Below are 23,572 nucleotides of genomic sequence, written 5' to 3'. Positions count from 1 at the left end.
TGACTGTCCATTGTACAGTTTATTGTCATCATTTGACATTAAGTATTATTGCTTTGTCCCCCTCAGTAAAAAATTGTATCCACAGTTCTGCCATCAGAAAATCCAATCTACTGAACTTCACACACACACTGTACACGGACATAATAGAAACCAGGAGTTTGTCTAAGTGTTATTGCATAACTGCTAAAGCAACTGACTGTGTGCAGCCCCACAATGAAAGGCACTTTGGTAAGCAACAGAACCAAAATGATATGAATATGTAGTCTAAATTAACATATGTGTTACTAACAGTTGTTGTCAGAGGCGGAGAAACATAAATAAGAACAACCGGACTTCTACAGGCTTTCTGTCCTGAAAGTGGAGGCAGGAAGTCCATATTGGTTTGGGTTACCATGACATGAGGTCAAACCTGTTCAGGACACTTGGAGGCTGGTCTCAGTTCAGTTCTACACTTCCCTCTCTGTAATAAGTTGTCATGGAGGTGTTTTGGTTAAATCCAGATGTCACCACAACACGGGGAAATCTATTTTACTGAAGCCAGGGTCTGTACGCTGCTCCCAGTATGTGTTGTTGCTCACCCACGTGTCATCCTTCGATTTCCTGTCGAGACAACAAGAATGACATCTGATTGAGACATTTTAAATCAGTCACTAATTCACACACACACACACATACACACACACACAATGTAGCACTGCAAGCTCCACCCCAATGGTTCCTGAACTATGAAACATACCACCCACATATTTATTGTCTTGATCTGACCATTTAAGACTGACAGAATATGACGAAAACACCGCCTGCGTAGACACAAATATGCAAAAAGAAGTAAAGGGTTGCGTACATGAAAAAGCGAGGCTTATGTGTCATGTTGTTATCCTGCAGCACTTTCCTCCTCTCCCGCTGGAGCTGCTCTATCCTCTGCTTCTGTTCCTCAGCTCCATCTGGGTTCCCCTCCTCCAGCAACCTGAATGAACACGACAGAGAGAGTGAGTCAGGCTTAGAAACGTAGTCCTATTATCACCACCATCCATCCAACCTTTCCCCTCCAACACAAAATAGACGTGGTGTATGGATTTAGGTGTTTTCTTGAAATTTGTTTTATTGGAAAAAAGGTAAATATTTATTAATGACCTGTAAAATGAGTAAAAAATAAGCGATAATAAGTATACTGATGAGTGATTCACCTAGTGTTTCTGGGTTTTACTATTTACAAAAGAATCTACAGAATATAGGACAGTCAGTATTATCTCAGGTTCAGACAGAAAAATAGATATAGATATAGAAAAAGATAGATGCAACAGTGGTTTCAACTAATCCCTCCAAATGATGTGTAATATTGTCAAAGCTGTGCAACAGTGCAAATGCAAATGCAAAAAAAAAGCCGGACTTAGCACACAGACATTTCATAGGGCCTGATTGGTTATTTTAGGTTGCATTAAATCACTTTAAAACTCCCGAGTCATTTGTACAGCTAATTAAAATGAGAATAAATATGTTGCAAAATAGCAAAATTATTCAAGAATTCAAATGCAGGTTGGGTATGATGTGTGCAGACAGACAGAAACCACCATTAGAGACAGATAAATAATGCCAACCTCTGGTCAGGCCTAAAGCGTGTGTCTGTAGGGGGCAGTAGAGGTCTCAGAGTGGAGTCCAGCTCATTAAGCTCCACTGCAAACAGTGTGAAGCCATAGTACTGCTCTTGATCCTCTGGCATGGAATCTAAACACATAAGAATGTCGAATGTGTAAGAATGTTAGTCAGTTAGTTTTTATTTCCTGATTGAGGGGTTTTCAAGTAAAAGCTGTTTGACTGTTTTTTTATTTATTATGGGACCAATCACTCACTTGCTCTCCAAATACATGTGGCAGCAGGTGGGTCTCCCTGAAACACAGACTCGTGCCATTTTCCAAACATGGTTTGTACGACTTTTCCCTTTGAATCTGTAATGACGGCCTCTATCTCGTTCACTGTAGAGCTCCATGACTTTGCCTGAAAAGATAGAAGAAGTTAAATGTAAGATCCAAATGTCCCATTCAAGACAATACTACAGGATTGAGGCCAGTGCCACTGCTGCTACAGTCACATTTTCTTCTATTTCTGTCCAGTAGATGGTGCTGCAGAGTGGGTAAACGTGTCTTCACTGCACGGCCTGACTTACCGGACAAGATTACAAGATTCACATTCAAAGTGAATGTAACAAAAAGGATAAAAAAAGAGCATGATTAGAATATTTGTGTTTACTAACCTTGACAAATGTGACTTTACACTGGCAGGTGTCACTGTTGATATTTTTGATGACCATCTCCCCATAGTGTTCTATCCAGCGTTGGCCACTCAGGATGTTATGGATACAGGACGTCACTTTGTTCCATTCATAATGGTCCCTGAAGCTGGAAAAACACACACACATATATATATTTATATATATACACATATGCTGAACTTAATACGTCAAGAATACCACATTTCATTCCACATACTAATACTGTAAATAGGGATGTGGATGTGTGTAAACATGTATGAACCTGCATACACACACACACTCACACACACAATGAGTAAAAGAGTAAAGCAGACACTTACGCAGGGAGTGTGACATGTGTGGTTCCCATGGGAACAATTTCCATGGATTTGCCCCAGAATTTATTTTTCCATCGCACATCTTAAAGAGAATGGGAGAGAAAATATCAGATGAGTGACTGTAACAAAAAGAAAAATGACCCTAACATCTTAATTTAGATCTTACGTCTTTTAGGGGAAACAAAAGTGTCTTTTTATAAGTCGACTGCTTCATTCATGTGTGCAGAGAAATGCAAGCAATGCTGCAGTGTCTCTGACTATTAATGGCTGTTTAGGTCTTTATGAACAACAACATATCGCAAGTCTCTAATGTAACAACTCAAATGACATTTATATAATCAGCGTGGCATTTTTAAATCATTTCTAAATAACAAGTTGCTTGTTATCACTCAATGGAATTTCTTTTTAGAGAAATCACCAAGGCAACATAGAAAATAAGGCAACATAATCTTGCACAACAGCAAATTCCACCTGAAATATGAACTTAAACATGAAACACAACACAGGTGTGGCAACACTAAGGAAAATTTCTAACTAAGCCAAGCAGAGCAGAGGGAAAAACGGGATGTTTATTCCCAACATGCTGTCTCCTGCTCACCTTGCCAAAAGCTGAAGTTCCTTGAATCGGCGTGACATGTTGACACAGGCGGGTGGTGACTCACCTGGGAAAATGGGAAAAGCAATACAAGATGAGATAAAGGCACTTCAGCCAAAACATTAGACACTGAAGCTCATATCAGTGAAACATTATTGGGGAATGGTTTAACCATTGATACACATATCTTTGCAGTGTGATTACTGTAAACAAACAAGACCATCACAAAGAAGACCTGCAGGTCAGGGCAGGATTCACTGACTGAAAAAAGACTTCTTTAGTTCTGAACATGGCTGAGAGGTGAACCATCATCAAGAATTCTATGGTGCTTTAAAAAGTTTAACGGGAAGAGGATTGTTCTGACATGAGACAGTGCAGATATTCAACCACTGTACTCATTACTGTGTCTTTAACTAGACAGAACACTCTGATCTCAATCACTTTACAAGTTCAGTTCAAAATGCATGCTTTTGTGTTAAAAGCTGTATGTATGCTTATGTATTCCCATGCATGTGTTGTTGACGGTGACCTTTACCTGTTCAGCTATAAATCTGAAGCCCTTATCAGCTCTGTCACACTCGTACGTCTCTCCCAGGACAGGGTTAAAGGGTTTGCTTCCTGCTCTAAAGTAGGTGGATGCATAGGCAGTTATCGCAAACGTAGCAACATAGACCTGTATGAAAAAGCAGAGGGAAGAAATAAGTGTATGTTCGGTGTTTGGTCAGGTCAGTATTGAAGCACTGTTTATGTGAACACAACCATGGTTGGTCATGTGAGAGGCATGTGTGTCGATACATAATTTACATGTGTAAATACAAACTTTTACTGAAGAGTGAACGAGGCTCAGTCTCGTCACAGCAGATTTACACATGCAGTATTAACATGCATGTTTTCCTCTCACCATGCGTTGGAAAGGGTCTTGGGTCTGGTTGGCAGTGTCCAGTAGCTCGCTGTACTCCAGCTCTTCACACAGCCTCTGCAGGGTGTTGAGAGGCTCGTTGAGATGCACTGGCATAGACACCTTTGACAGGTCCTTTCCAATATTGTTCCTCAGGATGTTCCACAGGCTCACGCTGCTGGCAGGACAGGGAGCAGGCAGCATGGAGCGCCGTCGTGTCAGAGTTATCACACTGCTGTCTAGAGGGAAGAAGAGGGGAGGAGGGAACAAAAAAGATATTTTTGTTGTTCAAAACTAACTTGATGGAGATGAGGATATATTGCAGATTCACAAGTAGCACCCTTTTCAACCAGGGAGAACAAGCTGAACAATCATGTACCAGAGTTGTGTCTCACACTGCCTCCCTCATTGCTGTAGGTATCCATGGAGATGGTGTCACTCACATCACTGATGTATGAGTCATCGTCTGACACCTGGAGACACACCCCAAAAAAAATCAATGGTGAAAGGTCAGCAAGCGTCCAAAACATAGCATCAAAAGACGAACACACACAAAGCGACGACTCTTTCATCACCAGAATAGAAAAATAACAAACTGTACTTCACGTGCAAGGTTTGCAGGAACTAGTTTAGTTAAACTGGTTGTTTTGGGTCTAATCCCAAGTTCCAGTTCCTGAGTTTAGTTTGTACTACCAATAAATGAATAAAAATGTGTATTATAAATCAATAAATAATGATGTTGTTAGAGTCATTTATGAATACCATTACCATTACAATGCAATTATTATACAAGGATAATTTTATAATTTTTTCTCATTCTCCTTCAATAGACTCTATTCTCAAACTCTGTCTAGAAAGTAGAACTGTGTCTGCATTTAGTAAACATGACAAAAAAGAAGTAGGACAAGGTACAAGATAGTATCTGACCTCATTCTCAGAGGAGGAAGAGGTCAGCAGATACTCCTGAGCATCATAGAACTCTGATACAGAGTCTGCTCTGCTCTCATTGGAAACCTGGTGGACCAAGGACTGGGAGCCACCTGAACATTCCTGTTAAAACGATAAGAAGCCATGTATGTGGTATAAAACAAATATGGTATAAATGTGTGGAATTAAAGGTTCTGAATCACAGAGTCACTCACTGAGGCATAAGCAGACTTTAAGCCCATGACCTGCACTGGCTGAGGAGGCTGCATGTCAATGGTGTGTTTCAGCCTCTCTCTTTCTGCAACCAGGGAACTATAGGCTGATTTCAGTGTGGTGTGGACTAGAGCAAAGCAAATGCCAGAGTCAAAAAACAGAGACAGCAACAACTCTGGGGTTGTCATGGAAACTAACATGTAGAAGCAAAACAAGCATTTTTTTTCTTCTTCTTCTATTAAAGAAAATAAATGTTCCGAGTGATCTTGTGCTGATATGGACAGGGACTCACGGTTGTTGGACAGCCTGCAGAAGTCCTCCTGTAGACGGGACACATCTATAGGAGAGTCTGGGGAATCAGGACAGGCCTCCTGTGTGTTGGGTTCCATGGTGGACAGGTTGGGGTTGGAGGCGTGAAGACGAGGAGACTTGGAGGAGATACAGCTTGGGACCTGAGGGACAAACACAGATAAAGAATGGTAAATCATTCCCCACCTATAACTTTTACTGGTGGATAATTGTGGACAAGCATAAACATAAAATAAGTTAAGTAACTGTACCTGAAGTGTGGTTTTGGTTTCTTTGCCACTGTTTTTGGATCGCCACCTCTTTGGTCTCTTCTCCTTTTTGGGGATGTCATAATTAGATGCCTGCAGCAGGGTAAACAACAAAATGACAATGCAGACCCTAAAACATTACATTAATTCCACGAGCAAGATATCACTCTACTGTGGCCAACATCAGCTACAGTATTCATATATCCAAAGCACTTTCAGAGCGAATTAAGACAAGGATCTCATCCAAACTTTATGCCACGCAAAGTTCATCTGTGTGCCTTTGTTTACTTGTAGTGCAGTGATGGCAGGAGCCGAGTATGTCCGGTGGAGGACCTCCATGCTCTTCAGCAGCATGTTGAGTTCAAGCAGATATGACTCAGCCTCCTCCAAGTCTGAGTGAAAAACAGATATGATTATCAGATTTTTAAGTTTTGGTGCACACAGACACAGTGATGAGAAACAGAACATTGAAGATTCAGTTTGACACTTCAAGAAACAACAGAGGGGAAGACGTAATTAGCAGACGAAAAAGAACAATGAGCAACTAACCTTTGCAGCACTTGTCCATGTCCTCTGAGCAATGTAGCCAAGAACTGACCTTAGCCTGGTGAAGCGATGCCTGTTTGGTAAGAGTAGACCGCTGTTTGAGAGAGAAAAAGGAGAGATATACAACTACATCTCACCAAAAATGTCTTTGCCAAATATTTCCTACAGAGCACTGCTGCATTGGACAAAAAAAACATACCTTTCTCAGAGAGTCATTGAGGGAGGGGGAGGACGAGGCATGGGGGTAGAAAGGATTCTTCTCATGGGGATATGTGGCGATCTCATTCTGCCGAAACACGCGGTGATGACGCAGCTTTGACACCCACTCATCAAACAGCTCTGGAGACTTCACCTAAGACATAGTCATGTTAGGAGCATCAACTTGGAAAAAAAGTGCTCATATAAAACAGACCATGGAAATCAATGGGGGAAAAAAGTTGTAGGTGTTGCAGCATTTGCATGTGTGTGCAAGAGCAATATGGAATTCTGAAGCTAAATTCAAATAAACTAGGCTCATATACGTTACCTTCAGGTGATAGATATTATCCTCCGTGTCCAGGTCAATGCACATGGCTTTTTTCTTTATTGACATGACCGACAGGCCAACATCTATGCAGCCGTGAAGCTTTCCCTTCTTCAGCTGTGCAAAATCACTTTGTTAGTATGTGCCATTACGTAGAAATGACAGATAATGCTCTTGAGGCGATACTTACATCATTTTCACGCTTTGCATATTTCAAGATGCCTTTCTCCAACAGAAAGTACCTCTATGTGAGAAGAAATTTATAATGAGTCATTGGGGCTTCCTCTTTTTTCCAGTTGCTGCCATGCTTGAATGTTTGGATTTATAGCACTCTTTGGTTAACCAATAGTTAGAAACACCAGTAATATGTAAACATTGTGCACCTTTACACCAATAAAAACTACTTCCCAATGACCTTGACATTCAAAGTCAATAACAGCAGCAATGAAACAAGCATTGATAAGAATTGTGGATAATGAACATTTATAGACTTTTATAGATCACAGCTTACAAGCACAGATTGCTCACTTTCGCAATGAAAAAAAAAGCACTTCACTGACATTAGTTGATGCTTCATTGTGGGTTAAAGTTTTTTTCCTCTGTCATGTTGTATAGCAGAAGTTTCCAGCTAAGTATGAGTACACTCAGAGAGAGGAGAGGGGGAGGAAAATGAGTCAGGGATACAGCATTAACAGAAAGGGAGCATAAAAGAATGGAAAGAAGGAAACACTGAGGGTAATAATAGTGAAGAGGAGGAAATGTAGAAATAGCTTGAGGTATTAAAATACAGCAGGTCAGATTTCTAGTTGGACACTTCGGGAGAATGAGTATAACTGGTTCAGTCTGGATACCAACAGGAAATAAAGTACACCATAAACCTTTTATCCAAAGCACAGAAGCTGACTGTGACAATAAGTCTTAAGTTCATGACGGGACAACAGAAGGGTAGAAGCTTTGTTATGCAACTACAAATTAGTGCCATGCTGCTGTTGCTGTCTGCTGGGTTTAAATGGGCAGGTCAGGTACCAACCTTATGCCATCCCTTCATGGGCCATTTCCTCCTCTTGAGTAGGAAACCATGCTGCCTGTCAGGCTCCGGAATGCTGACAGAAACCCCTCTGAGCCCCTCCACAATCTCCCAGCTGTCCTGAATAGGCAAACAGAAGCACACAATAACAAGTTATAACACACATTTAACCTGTGAAGACACATATCATCATCACCATGTGAGTGTATATCAGTTATTGTAAAAACATTTATTTGCTTAAACCACTTTTGCAGTATTAAAGGGTGTGGTTTGCCTTTCAAAGAACACTTAACTATGAAGTCACACACTTAAGGGGAAGGTGGTTGCCATCGGGGAAAGGAGGATCAATTGCTTTTAACCAGAGGCTCACCAAACAAAATCTATGCCAATTCTGAAGATATTGTAGGCTTCAGCAGACATATATCTTATCAAGGTGACTGTTATAACTGTTATGTTATGTTAATAATGGCCATGTTTTCAGTTCAGTGTGTGTCATGCAAAAAATACACTGGTTTCGTAACGGTTGCGTTGCATCTCCGATCCGGCGTCACACCGATACGGCTGTGTGTCAGGTCCGCTCGGTTGCGGAAGGTCATAGTGAATACGCAGCACATCTATTTCTGGCGGATGCCACAACAGCGCTGCATAAATTCAGCAGAATTCAGCACGAGCGGGAGAGGAGGTAGGAAAATAATAAATGTTGACACCACATCGTATTTCCCTTAACTACATCATAGAAAGAATCCTTACAAGCCTAGCATGCTCCTATTTCTTCGGTTAGTAGAAATACTGCTCCCTTTGTTGTGTTTTAAACATATACAGTGTATTTCCGTGCGAGAAGTACGACGAGAAAACTGTTCTGCAACCAGTGTATTTTGGGGGCCAGGCTGCCAGGCATGTCCACAGAAACTGTTGATAATATTATGTCTGTACCTCCTACAACCTCACTTCAAAAAAAACCTGATATAGCCCTTCAATAATTAAATATATTTCTGATATTTGATCTTTGCAAGAAACTCTCATTATTATTAGGGACACCACCACAGTGCTTTCAAATTCTGCAACTTTAATGTGAGGTAATGATAGAGAAAAAACAAACACTGAAATATTAAGAGTAGCTACAAGCACGTTTTTTCACTCACATGGGAAATGTACGCACACACACCCAGACACACAGACACATGTAGACTCATAACAAACCTGGTGGCTGTCATGTTTCGAGGAGCCACTGCTGTCACTGTGAGTGGGCGACGACATCTTTATGCAGCTCGACGGCTTTTTGCCAACCGTTGTCTCGTTTCCGTAGAAACCACAGTAACACAAATCACAGCAGAGCAGCTAGGAGCATCACTCTGACCTTTGAAGGCCACGCCACAACAGTCCGCACTGTGAAGAAAAGGTTAAACAGAAACTGATGTAAAAGCAGTACATTTAAAGATGAGCAGTAGGACCAGACAGATAAAAGCAGAAAGGAATCACTTACTCACAGTGTCTATGACATTATTATGTCAACAGCCTAACTGTGGATATGAAATCCCCTTAAACCCAAAGAAGCTTTGCTTAAATGAAGTTCGACACAAATATCCCAAACAACTTGGCCAGGAGCTCACAAAGACCTTGAGATAACTTTGAATTAAGAACACATACATATACATGAACTCAAAAAAAAGTTTCAGGCAGTGTTTATGAGCAATGTGGTACCGGGTTTTATGATCAACAGTTGACTAGTAAACAAACATGAGAGAATTGGGAGTACTACAGCAGAAGTTAATGCTCTAACATGCAGGCTATCAGGCGTTCAGATAAAAAAATGAATAAAAAGTTAAGACTCTATTGGTGGCTTCCATTTGCAAATGCCAGATGCCACAACATTAATGCAAAATGATTATTTAAAAATTATTTAAAACAGCACTTTATATGAAAAAATAAGATAAAACAGGAGTGCATAATTATAACGTTAGGTGATGAATGAAGCCTTTCAATAATTCAGGTAAGTGGGTGTTGGAGCTTTGTCTTATGTTTGCAGAGATATTGTACTGTTATATGAGTTGTGCAGGGAAAACCACATCCTCAGTGTAATGCTACACCAAAGACCTGCCCTACTTATTTGTATGCATGTGCATACACTATTTCATACCTCTACGTGCAATTTATGGCCATACACTGTAAATGCTGATCATGTTAAAGAGTAAAAACATGTGGCTGCATAGTCATTTGAGCAGAGCACATCCCGGTCAGGTGCAGTAACACAATGAGTGGATTGCCCCTGGTCCTAATGTGCTCACATTACAAAATTTTTAAACATGTTGGTGATCGGTAAAATCTGGTGCCAGCAGTTTAGACTTTGGCTAGTTTGAGTGCGTGTCTGTGTGTTCTTCATTTCCCTGAGGCCCTGCTTACAATCACAACCAAACCCAGGGCATGAGTCATCAACAGGAAAGAATGTGCTCCATGCTTTGATACCCCGACACGCCATAACACACAGCTAGCTACAGCCAACACTCTGCTCGAAGCAGACACATGGGTAAAACATGGGTGGCTCACTTACTCCACAGCTCTGAAGCACAGACTGGACGAACAGACAGGGTTTTGAAACAGCTTTCAAAACAGGAGCTGGAACTAGTTCATGGTGCGGCTGTGTTTCTTGCTCTGACATGTCTTTATCTGAAGCTTCATGGATATAAACGTAATAAGGAATTTATTGCACATAACTCCAAGAGAGTTCCATCTGTGTGAATACATCCGTGTGTAGACTTCCAAAAAAAAAAAGCAGGCCATCCAGGGCCTCCATGGGAAAATGTCCAGCTCTGTCTTTGAAAAAACACTGAATGAGGGCAGCAGCATACAATAGCTTTATACATTTAGTTAGGTTTGCAACACCACACACTTCCTTACAGCACAGCCTCAAAAAATGATCTGAGTATTGATGCATACATTCTTGTCTGAAGCATCAGTGCCTCATGACACTTCCTCATAGCTCGTGAGCATAGATTCATACGCATTTATTGACAACACTTTCCTGTACTGTAACTTCTGTAGATAAAGCTGGGACATGGGAGTCTCAAAATGTCCCACGGAGTGCCCCACTTACCTCGACTGAGTGATCACTGTAGTATTGTTCACCAGTTCTGAGACTCCTGGAACTGTAAGACTAGAAGTGCTGGGGTTTCACCTTCAGTGTTACGTAATGGGAGTCAATCATTAATAGTACAGCACCAGGCCAGCATGTTTTCTCTCTCACTGCACCAAAGAGATGAAGAGAGGGCCTTTTTTTTCTCCGACTCGTTCCACTCATAGCAACCACCAGAGTGCCACACCTCATGGAAAAGCCCACTACACTTAAAGCTTTGTGGCAAAAATATCCTTGTTAGGGCTGCGTAACATTTTCATCACAATAAGTTCTGGCCACCATTTTGAACCACCATGTTTTTTATAATAGCCTAGAATGGACAAACTAAACATAATTTGAATTCTGATGCTAAATGAAGGCTACATAAGGTAAATGTCTATACCGTTGTGTTTGCACGAAGCATAAACATATAAGGCTGCAACTAATTACTCTTTTCATAATCAATTAATAAAGTACTTGTTTGGTCTGTATAATATTAGAAAACGTTGAAAAATGTTGATCTGTGTTTACCATACATGTAAATTATGATTCTAAAATGTCTTGTTTTGTCCACAAACCAACATGATTCAGTTTCAATAATTCTTTTTCATATGGAGCAAAGAAACAAGAAAATATGCATATTTAAGAAGCTGAATAATCTGAGAATTTGAAAAAAACACACTCAAATCAGTTATTGATTACTCTGTTGATTGTTTTCAAGAATACAATATTTTGGTCCAAAAAAGTGTTTTCTGTCCTTTTTTTTTTAAACCACAGTTAATTGGCTTCCTCAACATTTTGCTCATAAAAGTAATAGATATATTACATACTTATACATTCATAAAAATTCTTATTGTGATCACTTTCTTTGTCATATCGCCCAGCCCAACACTTTGCGTATAGACAAACTGAAGTGCAGAGGAGGGCTACTTCAAAAGGCAACACTTAATTAAAACTTGAACAATGCTTAGTCACCATATTATTATCATACGGAATTCCGCATGACTACAGGCAACACGCTTTGTTCATATTTACACAAAGTCATGTGCTGTTCATAAAAGCAAAGCTTGTTGTTCAGCAGTTTCCATGACAAACTCTCAGGGCAACAAGACTGGAGCCTGAGGAATTATTAGGCTGGAGTTTCCAGTCCTGGCATGACAAAACCACAAGTGTGGACTTAGCAGCCAGTCCATCTGCTTTCAGCCTGATACACACTCTCAACAGCAGGAGTGCCATCAAAGTGACAGTCCACATAGTTATATATCCTCCTCAGTACTGCCAGACTGTGACTGCAAAAAGGGTCTTCACAAATCTGCCCCCATCTGTGACTCTACCTTCAGTGAAGCGACAGACTACCGGAAAAGCTTCTTCACAGATTTATGGAGTTAAAGCTGGGCATGATCCACTGATTATCTGACTGAAATGAATCACGCATTTGGCAGAATTATCAAGCCACTTCATATATCAAAATGCAAATAATTTAAAATTTGCAACAAAAAAGCATAATGCCTGTGTTGTAGTAGCACTTATGTTTTTAGATTGGTTGGTGGCGGTAGCACTTAGCTTATCTGACATCTGACCCCATATCTGACTGAGTGTACTGGCTGATAGTGCTGCTGGCTTGTTTGAAGATATTAATAACAACATTTTTTTCTTTCACCTTGCCTGTATTTGCTGCATGCGGGCAGAGAAAATCAAATGTGGGTATCAGCAAGTGAACAAAGAGATAAAAAATCTGCCTCAGTGTGTCTTCGCATTTTGTTTCTCAAAAATCTTCATCAAAGATGTATTTCTGTCTCTTCCCTGCTGATACAAGGGGCACTTTATGCTACGGCTCAATCACGAGTCGCTATGGATACAAAAAAAACAAAGGCAAGAATACATACAGTTTATTTTCTTTTTTGAAAAAACTGTGGCTAAAAAAATGGGGCTATTTATAGAGGTGCTACTGTTACCAGCAGAAATGTGATTTCACTCGAGTCTCAGTGACGACCAGCCAGCTTGACTGGAAGTAGGGCATCCTATAACCTTATGAAACCATCAGAGAGATCACAGACATGCTGTACTCAGCGTGGCCACTTGAAATATTAGTTGAGGCAGGAGTGCTCTGTATTTACCGGCTTTTAAGTGGGTGTTGCTGCGTAAAGAAGAGAGTGACTTAAAGATAACTTAGTGACTCACGCTAGCTACGCAGGATGTTTATGCTCAGAAATGCTGCAGCAGGAATAAACATTGTGGCTGGACAGCGGTCAGCTGGTGGATGAGGGATTTGAACTGATGCTTGAGGCCAAATCCTCCTAAGATTTGGCTCACGATGGTGCACAGGGGGCAGATTTTGAACAAATCCCCCTAGATATATTAACCGGATCTCAATGTTTTGCTTAAAGATATAAGTAATAAGAGTTTGTTTGATATCTTGTTGTTATTATGACAAGGCAGATTAATGCAAGAACACAGGTTTGAACTCAGTACGGGCTGTTGGGTAGTCTGTTATTAGTAGTGCTTTACCTACTTCTACAATTAAACCTAGAAACTCATATGAAAACCACATCCAGAAGAATATACAGCATACTAGTTTAAATAACGGGAAGTCAAAAAGTGTCAGAAGGTGCTAGAACTGTAGAGTCTAGGGTAAGATCATAAATAAGTCCTATTTTGTCCAAATAACAGTCACCAGTAACCCAAAGTTACTAATTTTAAAATATATATAGCAGATATAATATCAGAGGAGAAATACACTGGAGAAGCAACGATCAACAACAAACAAAACAATCAAACAATTGTTCTTAAACAAGTTATTAATTTGCATATAAGAACAGTTGCAGATCAATCTCCTGTCCTGTCTCTGCACTAATTATGACACCATCGTAAGATTATACAAAACGTGTTTTGTAGAATAATTTAAATGTCTTACATACTCCAATCATACCACTACTAAAAAACTAAACACTTCATTGACCTTCATTACAACTTTATAAACTAGCTTCCAGTTTCATTTACACTGGCCTGGTTTGAGATGAGAGTGTCATGCGGCTGTGCGTGGCACGGTGACAGGGTTTCCATCACCACTCCAGCATAAACCGATCCTGTGCGGTCTAAAAAGGTGCTAACGCCATTAAAGTGAAAGAGAAAGACGTCAGATCAAACAGGAAAAACAAGATTACATCACACCTTTATATGATCTTGGTATGCAATTGGAACTCGCAATAATCACAATAATTGCAAGTAAATATATAACATATAAGTTCAAAAATAACATTAAAACTCAAAATACTGGCTCTAGTTTACCCTGTGATCCGTGTGTGGGGGATAAAATGGCAGAAAAAGGATGAATGGATGGATAAAATAGGAAAAAACGATATTATCTGCATGGTATCGGCAGATATTGGCTTTAAAATGTGATATCGGCAAACAAACGTATTATTTATAACTTGTTTATATATTTTGCTCAATTAAGTAAATGTATATCTGCATTTGTTGCGACATGAGCAGGCAAAATATTAGGTGAATTTCAACACAGAAAAGACTGTGAACAATGTCCTCCACAGTCAGGCGCAGGTTAAATTGTTATCTGCCCAAGCACTGCCGATTTATCATCATATCGGATATCGGCATGTAAACAATTACATATAAGAGACATAGTAAATAAATAAATAAATAAAAAGTATTACAAACTTCATTAAACATTCACTAAGCTGGGCTAACTCCCCAGTCCACGTAGCACAGGTAACAGCCTCGCTCAGTTCCTGTTTCTACGTATCAGCAGCGCAGACATATGTCCATTTAAAAACCGTGTGGTCTGATAAACTCTGCTCACACAGCCGCGACATGAGCCCACGCACCACCGTGACCCTGTCCACGGATACCCACACACACATGAGCAGAACTACACAGTACATGCCAGGCAGGAGAGAAGCCAATGAATAATTCTATCGAAGGCCACTTTCAGCGTGGCAACGGTCGGCGCGAGACACCACGGCGGGGGCACCGTCAACTCTGCCGCTGAATTCAAACGGAAGCGAGGCGGTCACAGCGACAGCACACAGACACAGAGTCACAGGAGACACACGAGTTCGTGAAAATTAATGCTTACGGTTCCGTGGATAGAGCTGCGGCGTCCTGTCATGACAGTAGAGACGTACAGTTCCTGGATATTTTTCCGCTCCTCGCTTCAATGAGCGAGTGTGTGTTTCGGGGGGCGTGGCCTGCTCAGTGGGCAGGAGTGACGAGTGCTCCCTGCAGCCAATCATCACAATCGTGGACATAGCAAAGTTAGGCGGGGATAGCAGGTAAGGCGGTACTTTATGGCTGACCCCCTTTTTAAACAGACCATAAAATGACATAAACAAAAATATCAAAGAGGACAGAAGACAAGGTGGTGTTATCATTAGGCTACTAGGTTTATATGATGGAATTACGGCCACACGACCACCCTTTTTCTAATTTGGCTATTTTTTATGAACATGATTGATTCATTCATTTGCTTTATTCCATATTCCATGTATATCTGCCACTTATTTTATCCATTTATTGTAAAATAATGCAAAAAAGGGCCAAAAAGTGATTATTATAAGGAGAGCAGCCAACTTAAGTATAGCACTTTATGTTTAAGCCCCAAATTGGCTGCTGTCAATAAATACATATAAATAACCAATAAATATAGTGTTGTTTTGTAAAAAAGTACAATATTAATAAATCAGTAGTGTGGAAATACAGTATGTGCTAATAATCTGTCCCATCTTGTTGCTTCACGCACAGTGTGATGACAGGTTGTTTGGTGCTTCTCAGAATTCCTGGTTGCAAAAGACAGTTTTTCCCACAAGTGCTGAAGTTTCTTTGTGACATGGTGAGTAAGTGTGTGTGTGTGTGCGTGTGTGTGTGCAGACTGAACGAGCATGTGTTTGTACATAATATCTGTCTCTCTGTCCTCTATGATGAAGTTATGCACCTCGTGCATTCCTAGGAGAGAGCTGTATTCAGTCTTTCCTCCTCTATTGTCCTTGTAGCGTTCCCAACCACCTTCGGATTTGTTTACCCAACAAAACAAATTTCCTCCTTTGCATGGGCATGAGGCTGTCACTTCCTGCCTGGGCTTATTTCTATGGCAACAGAGGGACAAGAAAACATAAAAAGAGAGAGAGAGGGGAGAAAAGAATGTCAGTGAAAAGGGAGAGTTAGAGCCGGGTGTGTCCAGAAGCCTAGACCCAACAAAACTAATGACAGCGTTTGGACTTTGAAGGAATGCATGACTTAGAGAAACTAAATGTTCATTGTTGACATGTTGTGTTTTTATTTTGGTAGCAGAGCAGACAGGAAGTGTAGATTGTTATCGGCATTTGTGTCATAGATCTTTTCTTGTCATACTCAGGCAGATATCCTTTCAAATGACTTGTTACCTACGCATGCATGTGCATCATTGTTTCTGAGGGAACACACCCTTGCATACCTGACAACATGAACACTCTGAAACACGCCTGTCTACCCCAGTCTTCTCACACACATTTTCAATGAGGTGGTTATACTGATAAATGAACCAGCTGATGATACCGTACCACAAGTATTTTCTATTAATAGCACCATTTAAGTCTTCTTTTATAAAAGGAATAATGGAAACAATGTGTCGTGAAAAAGACAATGCAATAAAAGACGATACATACAGTACACACTGTAAGAATCTGCACTCAACTCACAGAAGAGAATACACAACAGGATATGACAGTGTCATCTACAGGTTAGATATTGTTACTGCACAATGACGAGTTTTTGTTCAAATCAAAGGCAGTAATTTACTCCACCTATGAGACTTTAAAGTGGGATTATTCAAGTACGAATATACAGTATAGAGTTGGCCAGAACAAAAAAATCATCTTTTGAACACCATGTAGTGAAATCAGTAGGACTCAGTAATCAGTTAATCCGTTATTTTGGTTTCCAAGATGTTTCTTTAAGTCTCATAAATCATTTATTCTGTATCATTTCACATACATTATAGCTATACTGCCATCAGAGGACTGTATGATGTTTGTAAACATAGTAACTAAACAAAAGTGTTGACATTATTGGCAATAGTTTTTCAGGTATTTAATCTTCTCGCTTTAACCTCCTCATGAGGGTTGAGGTGGGTGCTGTGCCAATCTCAGCTGACATAGGGCGATAGGCGGGGTAAACCCTGGATAGTTTGCCACATATAAAGACACAAACAACCATCCACTCTAACACTCACGTACATGGAGCCATTGACATAGATTAAATTACCACAAACTATCTGCTACACTGTTCCTGTGGGTCAGGACGTTGTTTAGACCAACTGTGAAGATGTAAGCAACCAAACAATTAAGCTTGCAAGGCCCAAGCACTCAATTCCAACATCACCACACTCCTGTAACTGTCCTTGTCTGCAGAGGGCGACATTGCACAGAGGCAAAACTGGGCAGGGACTGCAGTTGACAGCTGCAGATCAGATGTCTCCGCTCTCCACTTTTACTGACTGACGACTTTGTTCTAATGACTCATAAAGCCCACATTTTTTCAGCCTTGTTGGTGTTAGACTGAATGGACGATGCTCAGCCACAGATCATGTGCACATGTGCATCGTGTTTGTGAGTGAGCTCACGTAGCCCTGCGCGGCCGAGCGCAGATTTCAGGGTGTTTCTGTTCCTGCAGTCTAAAGTGCTATCTTCTGTTCAACCCAGTGACCTCGAGATCTAAAGACGTCACATTCCCTATGTGTCATTATGTGATTGGGGCTGATTATGTGCATGCAGACAGTTAATATCAGAGTGCATGGATCAAAGAGTTGCCCTCTCAGTATACACACACACATACACACAAGCTTTTACATTACTGTCCTTATTCCTCTATCTCCCCCTTCAGTCTCTCCACCCTTTCAACAGGGCAATAGCACTCTGATTTTTTCCAGATGTCAAGTACCTCCCTTCCTTTCCTCCTCTCCTTGCTCTGTTCCCTCCATTCTTTACTCTAACAGGGTCGAGTGAAACCCTAAATGTTCCCCTACCCCCCTCTCCTTTCTTTCTTCTTTACCCGCTCTCTCGCTCTCTCTTCTCCTCCAATTTGTCCTCCCCCCATCGACTTGTTCAACATATTGGTCTCAGAGACCAAGCGTGACCCCTCAGAGGTCAGGCAAGAGGGGGAACTGCAGCATTCCCATAGCAGAATGGAATGTTTTGCAAATGCATTTTCCACATTGCATGATGGACTTGTGTTGTTCTAATCAGCCATTTGATCCACGGTGTGCTTTCAGTGGGCTGTTCATCTTGGATTTTGATGTAATTCTTACTACTGAGAAGAGTCAAGAGAACAGCTTTGCAGTTACTGCAACTGGACTCTCCTCTCTTTCCCCTCCATCTTGCCCTGCTTTCCCTCTGCCTTAGATGGGAACCAGCTGGATGAGTGAAGCAGGGGAGCAACTGGAACGTGGACTGTTGCAGGCACGGGGGCCCAGGTGTTCTCTGCTACTCGCTATTGTCTTTTTCATGGTTTACACCTAACTGTATATGCGGCTGCATCTTTAGTGCAACAGTGGGCGTCGTCATCAGCCTCTGCTCACACACACACGTGTTGCACAGAGGGCACAGAGGCTCTTTCAGCGTCTCCTGCTGAGTGTATAAACACAGTCAGTCATCCACTCGCAAACACACAGACATGCACACACGGCTGTAGTCTTTGAGCGTGGACTAGATGGATGACTCTCAGCTCCAGCTAAAGCACTTAATGATCCCAGCAGCTGTTGTTCATGTAACCCCCCCCCCACACACACCCATACTCACACAATCCCACTTCCTCATTCCCTTTTGCTTTGCCCTCCTGCCTTTATCCCCGATACATACTGATTCGTTCAAAGACATAAAGGACCTAATGAATACCAGCAGAATCACATCACTAGTTCTTATTGTACTTGCACACATGGAAAACAGACAAAACGACTGACCGGTCAAATCTTTTTCTCTTCAAATGGACATCATTTTTAACCCTGCTCTGTGTTGGAACCATACACTGTTGATAAGAGCATTATCCGAACAAATCTGTGGTTAATCTCCATTCATTAGAGCCCATCCTTTGCACCGATGATAAGCCCCAGATTCACGCCAGTTTCATGTGGTGTAACATTACCAGGATGTGTCACCATACGGCTTGTCTGTGCGGGGCCTGCAGGGAATTGTGATCTGCAGAGATTCCCCCTGCGTTCTGTGGTTCAATGGCATGCACATGTTTCCACATGCACAACGTCCTGCTGGTTTTGTGACTTTGTGTGAGTGTCATTAATCCGTATAGCATCAAGCCTGTTGTGTTTGTAGCTGTGTGCTGTACATGATTCATGATCACTTGAAGAGTTTCATCATGAGTTTTTGTGGTCCTACGTGTGATTGTGCGCTAGTGCGTGCGCTTTATCTGTCAATGCATGATAAGTCGCAGCATTTTACCCTTGTCGTACACTTAAAAAACAAATTTTATACAGTATTTACTGTAAGAGCAGCTGTGGAAATGTACTGACATGAGTCATTTTTTGTGAAATTCACTTTAAGCAGTTTAGATTATTATCATTCTCGTGCTGCAAGCATGAGTAATCAGTCAGCTTATCCTACTTTAAATCCTGCAAGAAAAAGGCTGCACAGTTCATGTGTATCTTTAAAGGTCACACATTAAAATGTCATATCACATTATGTTTTTATTTGTCTGAAATGCACATGGAAAATGTGCTTTAATGGGGTTTTGCCTGTAAAAACACTTAGTTTTGTTTTTGAAAGGATCTGTTTTGATGATCTTGATCCACAATATTTTCCTTTTGTTGCTTAGTTGTAACAAAACCCCGAAGTCAGAGAGCCTTTAAAGCTGTTAGGCCTTCGAGCAGAAAGCCCCAAAGGCAAACGTCTCCCAACAGCATCCAATTTCTTTCTGTGTGAATGCATCTACTATAATCAGTCTTGTATAAAGTACTTAAAAGAGATACGTGAGTAAAAGTACCAGAAAATTACTTTGGTAGAAGTTGAAGTCACTTTTTTATAATATTACTTAAGTAAAAATCTTAAAGTATATGACATTTACTCTACTTAAAGGAATACTTCACCGATTTGCATTTAGTTTTGTTTTATTAGTTGGGAAATATCTCCCACTTGGTTAGCATAACTGTTAGCAAAGATGGTGGACACTGTTTACATTCTGGGAAAGAGGTCCCGCCCCCCTACGAGTGGATATAGAGTTGCAGTTTCAAGCTTCGGACCAAGTGCATAGTACAGTAACAAAGTATTCGTACTCTGTTACATTTCAACACTGACTATAATGCGCTAAAAATGTACCACATCGTATACATGTGAAAATCTCTTCTGTGATAAACTCAAGTGTAAAAATCTATTTATTTCCCATTTGACTATATTGAGAATGTATATGTATTAGTTATTATTGGATGTACTATGTAGGAAACAAAGAAAAGAAAAGAAATAACACACCAAGACGACCTATAAATGTTGCATCGTCTCACACACACTCAAACTCAGCTGTACTGATCTGGATACACACACACACACACACACACACACACACACACACACACACGCAAATGTCAATCTCCAGAAACAGACACACTTGGGTGCAAGCAGATATACAAGCCCTCTTCTCTCTCTCTCTCCACTGATGGCATCAGGTTTCCCACACACCCTCGCTCTCTGCTGAGAGACTGAAATGTCATATGGCCAGTTGATTAGACAGTGAGAGGCCCAGTGAGAGCACAGAGCAATTGTGAAAAGATGGAGCGGTGAAACCTGTCTACAGCTCTCTTTGTGTGTGGGCACAGTGGCAGGCAGCTCTTTGCAGGGTCCTCTGTGCTGCCATTGTGTCAGCAGCTTTGTTTAACTCTGGGTCAAATCACCGTTTCCTTTCACAAGAGTCTCCTTCTGCGTCAGTGTAAACCTGCACCTGGCTCCTCTGGTCTGACTCCATGTTTCATCCGATCACTGGACTTTGGGAACGACTCCTTCGGCCTCATCGTGCTCCAGAAAGTTACTACATTTACCTCTAACCTCTTAGTTCTTTGAAAACAAGTCTGATGAAATGTTCTGTGTCATCCTTTCAGCTCTTATACAAACCAGGCGAGTGTCATTAAATTAACTGGATGTCTGAGGCCAAACTGTCACTGTGTTTGTTCCTCGGGGAGAGGCAAGTAGCGACCAGAGAGAGTGGGGTGGAAACAGTCTTGTATAAACTACCTTAAAGGGATATCTGAGTAAAAGTACAAGTATCTTACCAAGAAAATGACTTTAGTAGAAGTTGAAGTCACCTTTTTATATATCACTTAAGTAAAGGTCTTAATGTATATGACATTTACTGTACTTAAGTATCATGATATACTGATATACAATGTACTTAAGTTTTAAAAGTAAAAATATTAAAAAAGTGAGGAGTTGAGGGCGAGTTGTCTTTCAACTGGAAGGCTGTGGGTTCAATTCCTGGATTTGCTAATCCATTTGTGTCCTTGAGCGTGGCAGAATTGCAAAACTATCGTGTAAAGCAGCTCATCATTACCAACTCTTCTTCTTCTGATTTGTAACAAAGACAGTTAGAGGAAATGTAGTGGTGTTAAAGTAAAAGTTGCTAGAAATTGAAATAACACAAAGTAAACTACAGATATGTGCATTTTGTACTTAAGTGCACTATAGTACAAACTATTTGTACTTTGTTACTTTACAGTACAACACTGGGTGGAAGAGGATAGTGGTGTTGGGAAGTGGGGGTTACAGAGTTTCAGAAACGCTATAGAAACATGGCCAGACGGGAAATGACCTCCCAGAGAGAGGGGGCTTCCCCAAGGATTGCATTTCCCTTTGACTTTACTTTTTCTCATATGCAGACACTCACTCACACACACACACAGCTATAATGCCTGACAATGAGGCCGAGCAGCAGATATGCATGGGAATGAGACCAAATCATGGAGCGTTTTTGGTCTGAGCTTCAGCAGTCATGCACTAGCACAGATCTGGTAATCATCAGATCAAGTGTGTGTGTGTGTGGCACATTGTAACAATGAGCACTGACATCACATGTTGAATATTGAGTGTGTCACAATCAACACTTGGGAGTGTGTATTGGCAGAAATGAAATATATCACCTTTATTTATAGCTGCCATGTTTCTACAGGAGCCCGCATGGACAAACCAGCCAGAGCTAGAGCTTCACTTCTGAAGCAGTTTATGACACAAACGGAGAAGAACAACATCCTGGCAGCAGTTCCCTGACATGCTGCTTGCAAAAAGGGTGGGATGAGTGGAGTCGTCCTCAGTTTGTTGCAATCTGCAGTCTCACATTAGATGCCACTAATTCTCAGTGTCGTAATGCAACAAAGTACAAATACTTTACTTAAATGCAAAATTCACATATCTGTATTTTACTTTGTTATCTATATTTTTTAGCAACTTTTATTTTTACTGCTCTACATTTCCTCTAAGAAGAAGAGTTGGTAATGGTCTGTATTTATATAGAGCTTTTCTAGCCTTGAGCTGCGTTACACTATAGTTTTGTCAATGACACATTTCAACCTGGGGTTAAGTGTTTTGCTCAAGGACACATATAGACTAGCAGAGCCAGGAATTGAACCCAAAGCCTAGCAGTTGAAAGACAACTTGCCCTACTGAGCTACCATGGCTCAATCCTCTCCTCACTTTTACTTCTAAAACTTAAGTACATTTTATACCAGAAAATGACTTTTGATACTTATGTACAGTAAATGTTATATACTTTAAGACTTAAGTAATATTATAAAAAAAAGTGACTTCAACTTCTACCAAAGTCATTTTCTGGTAAGATACTTGCACTTTTACTCCTTAAATATTCCTTTGAGGTACTTTATACAAGACTGCTAATCACTGCTGTCACAGTATGAAGATTTAAAAGTTAGAATTAAAGTGACAACAGGAGCACTGACATACACATTTCCATACATGCTTCACCCTCACTATTTCATTTACGTTCATGTTAGGCATCTTTCTCTCAAATGTGGCACCTCTCTCTCTCCTCCCCAGTCTCAACACACATGATGAATTCCTCATTTGCTATTGTGAACCATCTGTGCTCCTTATGGCTCCATGCAACACAGGGCGGGTTACAGTAATGAAAGAATGGGTAATTACAGTTAAGCTGCATAATGATGGCATCCCCACTGCACAGTGCATGCTGGGATATTGATGTGTGCATTCATTTTAGATTCACTCATTTTTCATGGAATATCAAATCAAAACAAAACCAGTGTCAATATGAATTTAAGTGCTTGTGAAAGCTTGTTTTTACAAGTGACTGGTTGGCTCATGTGCGCACCCTCCTGTGAGGGAAACCAACACACTGGGGTTCTCTTGGGATTCCGTGGGAAGGCAATCTTCCTGTCTGCTTTGTCCATACCAGGGATCTGATCCAGATCTCAGACCCTGGTGGCTGCGGGGGCGCGCAGAAAACTCGGTCAAAGGGTTTCTAAATCTCTCTCTTCCTCCCTCTCTCACTGCAGACGAGTGTGATTGCTTGTTTTTGTTATCTCTTTTTTTCTACTGACCTTGTCAGGACCAGTACTCTTCATGGGAAACAAAAGCC

At 40.9% G+C, this 23,572-nt stretch overlaps 1 protein-coding gene across 1 annotated transcript; it reads right to left on the bottom strand.

The window, feature by feature from the left end:
- Nucleotides 1-15,164, bottom strand: LOC122786601 (oxysterol-binding protein-related protein 3-like). Its single transcript, XM_044053014.1, has 22 exons — nt 15,075-15,164; nt 9,073-9,258; nt 7,876-7,992; nt 7,036-7,089; nt 6,849-6,962; nt 6,522-6,674; nt 6,326-6,416; nt 6,065-6,168; nt 5,780-5,869; nt 5,512-5,671; nt 5,222-5,346; nt 5,007-5,129; nt 4,459-4,552; nt 4,083-4,318; nt 3,717-3,854; nt 3,185-3,248; nt 2,590-2,668; nt 2,252-2,396; nt 1,851-1,995; nt 1,599-1,725; nt 845-967; nt 1-600 (listed from the first exon to the last, which is right to left on the bottom strand). The coding sequence occupies exons 2-22, from the start codon at nt 9,127-9,129 to the stop codon at nt 504-506; spliced, it is 2,436 nt and encodes an 811-aa protein (XP_043908949.1). The 5' UTR covers nt 9,130-9,258; nt 15,075-15,164; the 3' UTR covers nt 1-503.
- Between the last annotated feature and the right edge of the window lie 8,408 nt (nt 15,165-23,572).

This window comes from Solea senegalensis, linkage group LG20 (genome assembly GCF_019176455.1).
Source record: "Solea senegalensis isolate Sse05_10M linkage group LG20, IFAPA_SoseM_1, whole genome shotgun sequence".
Classification (NCBI taxonomy): domain Eukaryota; kingdom Metazoa; phylum Chordata; class Actinopteri; order Pleuronectiformes; family Soleidae; genus Solea; species Solea senegalensis.
This window is presented reverse-complemented; position numbering and strand designations above follow the sequence as displayed.

Coding starts and splice junctions, on each gene's coding strand:
- LOC122786601 (XM_044053014.1), bottom strand. CDS start 9,129: ATGTCGTCGCCCACTCACAGTGACAGCAGTGGCTCCTCGAAACATGAC. Junction 3,855..4,082: donor AAGACCCTTTCCAACGCATG/GTGAGAGGAAAA, acceptor TTTTTCATACAG/GTCTATGTTGCTACGTTTGC. Junction 2,397..2,589: donor ACACATGTCACACTCCCTGC/GTAAGTGTCTGC, acceptor GTGTTTTTCCAG/CTTCAGGGACCATTATGAAT.